General features: G+C 35.1%; 2 protein-coding genes across 2 annotated transcripts in view; one reads left to right on the forward strand and one right to left on the reverse strand.

Annotated features, from left to right (window-relative positions):
• LOC115447102 (facilitated trehalose transporter Tret1) overlaps nt 1–255 on the reverse strand; it is a 41,874-nt gene extending 41,619 nt beyond the window's left edge. Inside the window, exon 1 of the mRNA XM_030174033.1 lies at nt 194–255. The gene's annotated coding sequence lies outside the window, so the exon portion shown is untranslated. The remainder of the gene's footprint in view (nt 1–193) is intronic.
• Nucleotides 256–5,214: 4,959 nt separating this feature from the next.
• On the forward strand, nt 5,215–5,738 carry LOC115447101. Its single transcript, XM_030174032.1, has one exon. It carries the CDS (start codon nt 5,333–5,335, stop codon nt 5,696–5,698), a length of 366 nt encoding a protein of 121 aa, XP_030029892.1. The 5' UTR covers nt 5,215–5,332; the 3' UTR covers nt 5,699–5,738.
• Nucleotides 5,739–6,000: the final 262 nt, after the last annotated feature.

The following is a 6,000-nucleotide window of genomic DNA, read 5'->3' on the forward strand; positions in this document are numbered from 1 at the left end:
CTAGTATTCTATTTTTTAATAAATAAAAATTAAGTATTTCCTATTGAACTTAAAATGTATTTTTAAGTATAAATTATCAATTTGAGATATATAAAAAATACACAATAAAAACAAAACTGACAAACGTAGTTGAACTTTGCTGCCAATATTTTACCCGCCATAATTTAATTAAAATATTAAGCAAAGCACTTACATCTTAGGCTGGTGACCGGTGGAGCTGCCTACAGAAGACTAACAATAAACACTAACACTAACTCGTTCCTTCTTTATTTTTGATATCAGAAGAAAAGTGATAAGTTTGAATTGTATTTCGATTGAAGGGATCCGTACCCTATGACGCCATCTTAAAATTCAATTATAGAAGGCGCTGGTTGCTATGAAGAGTAACAACATTGAAAATTCAAATGTTTTAGTAATTTTATGGTGTGTAAAATACGATATAATACAAAGACTTGTTAGAATAACTAGAATGAAATAATAAAAAAATACTTTTCTTTTTGTGTTTTTTCAAAGTTTTGACCAATAAGATGTACCTACCTATTTCTTATTGTATAATTTTAAATTCATACTAACTCTTTAAAATACCCTAATCTCCAAAATTAAATAAAGAAATATTATTATAACAGTCAAAATTATGTTTCAAATACAATATTATCGTTTGCAACAATCCAAGTTAAGGTAAAAAAATGCAAAAGTGATACACATATTATTTAATTAATCGGTTAAACAGATTTAGAAGTTCTAGAACCCATTAAGTAGATTCATTGTTTCATATCCAAACTCTATCATCAAATAATCATATTATTTTATTATTTTATGAACTTCATAAAAGTGCCTACTTACAGTACTTATTATTAAATTGTAAAATTTTACTTTGATTCATTGATATCTTAGTTATCTGCTCATTCAATTTATATTAAAAAAATATCAAATCGGTTATAGTCGATAGAGATTTAGGACAAACTTTGATAGAACGCTCCATGCCATAAAAATAGGAAGGGAACTGATAGCTTATCAAGACATTAGTGCAAAATATGTGTAATCGTTGAACCTTTTTAGTGCTGTGATCATTTTAGTTATATTTATCATTAATTTTATTAGATCGTATCCTTATAATGATCACCCAGAATTATGAGCCTTATGTAAGCACAACATCGATTTCTAAATTGAGCAATACTGAAATCTTACTTGGCTTCCTTGGCTCAACGCTTTGTCTCCATACCATCGACATATTTTTTAAAATAGGTAAGAAAAGCATCAAAAAGTTTCTATGAAATTTAATAAAAACTTTTTTAATTAAACGGATCTCCAAGAAAACCTAATGCAGTAAAGTGCGTATCACACGACAAATAATGCCAAGAGACTCTCGAATCGACGATAAATAACAATTATTCACTCGAGAAAATGTGAACTAAGGTATTTCGAGTGGGTTTGTGAATACTGCTTAATGCTAAATTCATAGGTATGTTTCCTGAAGGGCAACATGTGTGAATAACAACTGACTTCTATTATGAAAAATCTATCCTATCTTATGTATGAAAAATCTACTAGATTAGAAGAGAAATGCGTAGCAGACATTATTAGTTAGTCAATGATAGAAATAACGATATTACTGTGAGGTTGTTGTAAAACTAACTTGATTTTTCATCTTGTTTCTAATAGTCGCAATTGTTGTTACCGTCCAAAATCCTTATTTTCCTTAAGGCGTTTACAATAGAACTCTCAAAACGTAAACGTCAAATCTAAGGTTTAAGAATACAGTATAATAACATCACACGAATTTGCATATTTAAAAATCGCAGGATGTGTTACTCACCAAACCTTCCCCGGAACGCGTAACACGTTTACTGGTAGGTACCTCCGCAATGTCTATTTCGACCGCCAAGCAGCAGTGTGTATACACTGTTGTATTCCAGTTTGAAGGGCATTTTAGCCAGCGTAATTACTGGGCATTATGAGGCTTAACATCTTATGTCTTAGGGTGACGAGCGCTGTTTACTGTGCAGTGCCATGCAGTATTTTGTAATTCAAAGAACTTTATGGTGTTCCTATTATTTATGGGTGGTTGTTTCACTTACTATCACGCGGGCGGTATACTCTAGTCATTCAATAGCAATATAAAAAATCATCGAATTAAGGCTTATGATTGCATTTCACCATTTATTATTAGATTAAGATATACCTAATCTATTTTAAGGACTTGTTTACCATCGGTGCTAATTCTAAATATATAGATCATCATCTTTAGCATTTGGAAGTCTATTGCTTGTCATAAGGCGCCCCTAACGATAAAAAATATATACAAATAGGTAGCATAACAGTTGATACCACATGTGGTAGCAACTGTTATGCCAAGACGGTAACTCATGAGTTACCGTCTTGGCATCTTCAATTAACAGTTTGCCGAATATCGGCCAATAACCTTTGTTTAGTTTTGCTCCTGACACACAAACCGATACTTTATATGGACTTGTTATATGTAAACATTGTTCTGATACGGTTATATTGACTTTTAAGAATACATTAATTAGACTGTATGTACGGTAATTTTAAAATCAGAGAGAACCATATTTATTTGCGTGTGATGTTTTTTTTAGCTTCTTACAGCTGTTTCAATAAACGATCTCAATTTCAATCTTCAATCCGATTTTAAGAATGAACCAATCAAAATAACTTACTTGTAAGTTAGTTAAAAGATCTTTGTTCTGATTGGTCCATTTTGAAAATAGAAGGAAAGATCGATTGAGATCGTTTGGCGGTTAAACGTTACTGAATGCCCGAATACTACATTGTTATAGATCGAAAAAAATATTATGTGTAGTACAGAAACTAAAGTTGTGTAGTATGATTTGAATTATTTAATTTGTTCATGTATTGTATGACTCTACCTATGCCTTCAAGGATACAAACTTGATAGTGTACTACGTATGTATGGAGTCACGAACTTGGAGAACATCGCAGGATTAGCCTAAAGGTGTAATAAACATCTAGGTGTTATGTCGCGCAAATTGCGTCTAATTATTTTATTAAATATAATGAGATATAATTAATGCGGTGGTCTAGTTGTGCGGCACGAGTGCAGTGGTGAGAACTAGGGTTCGATTCCGGGGGCGACAAACTAATGTAGGACTTTTCTGCTCAATATAAGCTAGGAGTCTGGAATTAGTGCCCTATATGGCGAAAGGCTCACCCCCTATCACATCATGAGACGGAATACACATGGCCGTAAGCACTAGTTGCACCTCTGCCTACCCCTTCGGGGATAAAGTACCGTGTGTCGAGAATAAGGCCCCCGTCTGCTTAGAATATGGCAACAAATTACACGACTCTGTGTCGTTTTATTGTGATTAGTTGAGACACTACCACGTGACTGGCGCATTGGTCTCTCGACCAATCACAAACATGAAAATTACATGACGTCGACTTAGAAATCGCGTACTTTGGGCTATTCCAAAGGGGCTAGACTCGTGTGTGTAGTGGCTGTTATTCGGTTCCAGCTATCTATATATATAAAAATGAATCCGTATTTAACTTGGTCACGCCATCACGCGTGAACGGCTGGACCGATTTTACAATTTTTTTTTGTTGTGTTTGTTATTATCTGGAAAAGGATCTTATGAAAGAAAAAATTAGGGAAGTTGAGCGGAACGTTAGAATATTTAAGAAAAGTTAATTCCAGTGATTGATTGAATGCGCGCTGCAAATTCATAGTTAAGACGGAACAACGTCTGTCGGGTCAGCTAGTATATTATATATACTAAAGAACTAGTGGTAGAAACTGGCATACCTTATGGTTATGAGTCACGTAACACGACTTGTTTAACTGCACTTCAATGCATTGTACTAGACTCTAGGTAGAGTAAACACTCAGCTCAATATGAGGTAAACATTTACTCGCTCTTTGAAGTTTATTTGAGAAAATAAACATCAATATGTGCTAATATTCTAAAGTATGTAGTGAGAAATCTCCAGAACTAAGTATTATTGCAAAAACGTGTCTGTCCTGCTTACACCCCTGCCGACCATTTCAAGGATAAACGCGTGATGTATGCTTGTTTTCTTTATACATCCTAATACGTTGGATTTAATAATTACAATGTAAGCGCCACATAACTCACAGGCCATAGCACGGTAGCAAAGGAAAATTTCTGACAAGGAATTACGGAATGCACTTGAGCAAGCACTTGAGTGGCGTCGCGGGCTCTCACCGTCAAGGTTACAACTACTATAATCGCAACGCAGGTTTCAACATCCGCGTGATTTTTAGGGTTCCTTTAATGGATATATAAAACATTTACAGAACTCTACTTCGATGGTCGCTTCCGACTGTACACGTAACAGTTTTAAGAAATTTTACTTTGGCTAGTAGGCTTATTATTTATGACTAAATAACCAGATAGCCCAGCTGATTAACAAGCTTAAGTAGCAGTGGGTAGGGCACATAGTTCGCTAACTAATGGTAGTTGGGGCAAAATAGCTCTCGAGTGGAGTCCACGTACCGCCAAGCGCAGCGTTGGACGTCCACGTACAAAGTGGACGGACAACTTGATAAAGGTCGCAGGAACACGCTCGATGCAGGCCGATTTCGACAGGTCCGTCCTAAGATCTTTGGGGAAGGTCTATGTTCAGCAGTGAACTTTATGTGGCTGATGACGATGATGAACCAGTTAAATGTGGTAGGTGTTGGATGCGGCCCGCTTCTAACAGGTCGGTCTGAAAAGGTTCAGTAGAAGTCCAATGTTTTGCAATGGACATGCGGTTGATTATGACGATGGTACATTGCGCATTTACCATAATTATTTTTGTACTATGTCTGAACGTAGAGGCCATATAATAGTTACAGTTCTAAATGATTGCTGCACTGTACAACATTCTAGATATTTAGTTTGAATAACAGTTCCAAGCACTTCGAAACCAGTCATTGAGACTTATCATTATAATATTATGTGTTAAGGTTAGGTTAGGTTAGGTTAGGTGATGGCATTAATGATAATTCCGGGTAAATAGATACGATTTCTATTATTTATGGGCGGATTTGCTGTTAAACATCAAGGGAAACATTTGCTTGTTTCGTATTCAGCATTTAATTCCTCCATAAAATCACTTTTATAATGTTAATCATAATTTTAATTTCTGATTATTTCGTTAAGTCACTTTGTTTTTTTTTATGTAAGAACTCATTACTTAAATTATAACTTACTTTTAAAATAAAAATATCATGTGACACAGAGAATGACGCGTCAAAATTAAAAATTACGTCAAGCAACAAATTCTACAATGCACGGACGCTATGAAAATTTGAAATTGTTTCGGGTAAATACAAAAACATAAAATGGCGTGCCACACAAAATGCATCGCTGAGAAAATTAAAGAGGAGGAAATGGCCATCAAGGGCGCTCATATGATGGGACCAACTGTTGAATCCAAATTTGACGAACTGAAATACGAGATAATCAATAAAATCGATAAAGAAGTGACCGATTCGCAGAATGCGCGGGAGTTCATATCACAGAAGTACGACGAGCTATGTCTCAAGATTCATTACCTGACGGAGCTCGATGCGACGGTTTCTGGCTTCCGAAGTGACGTGAAAGCTATTGAGCAACAAATCACTGAACTGTCTTCGAGAATGGATGATATCGAGAAGAGAACTATTTACAAAGAGTGTCCATCACTGGCCTCGTCTACCGTTGTATAAGTAATCGTTTTGGAAATATATTCGTAGCTTGTCAAAGTGATTTATTGATTTTGATAGATTATCATCTTTAGTTAAAGTTATCTTCATTGTTTATCTTAAATTTCTGTGACTTGTTTCATGAAAATTTTAGATAAGAGAATAATAATAGACTACCTGCACCCGTGGCTTCGCCCGCGTGGAGATCAGTGTGACACTAAGTTATTCCCGCGTAAATCCCGACCCACCAGATGTTTTACAACCACACGAGCTCTTCAACAGTTATCGTTATATTTCAGTCAATTTACATAAAACCGTAATGTAAT

Source organism: Manduca sexta, chromosome 18 (assembly GCF_014839805.1).
Source record: "Manduca sexta isolate Smith_Timp_Sample1 chromosome 18, JHU_Msex_v1.0, whole genome shotgun sequence".
In the NCBI taxonomy this organism is placed as follows: Eukaryota; Metazoa; Arthropoda; class Insecta; order Lepidoptera; family Sphingidae; genus Manduca; species Manduca sexta.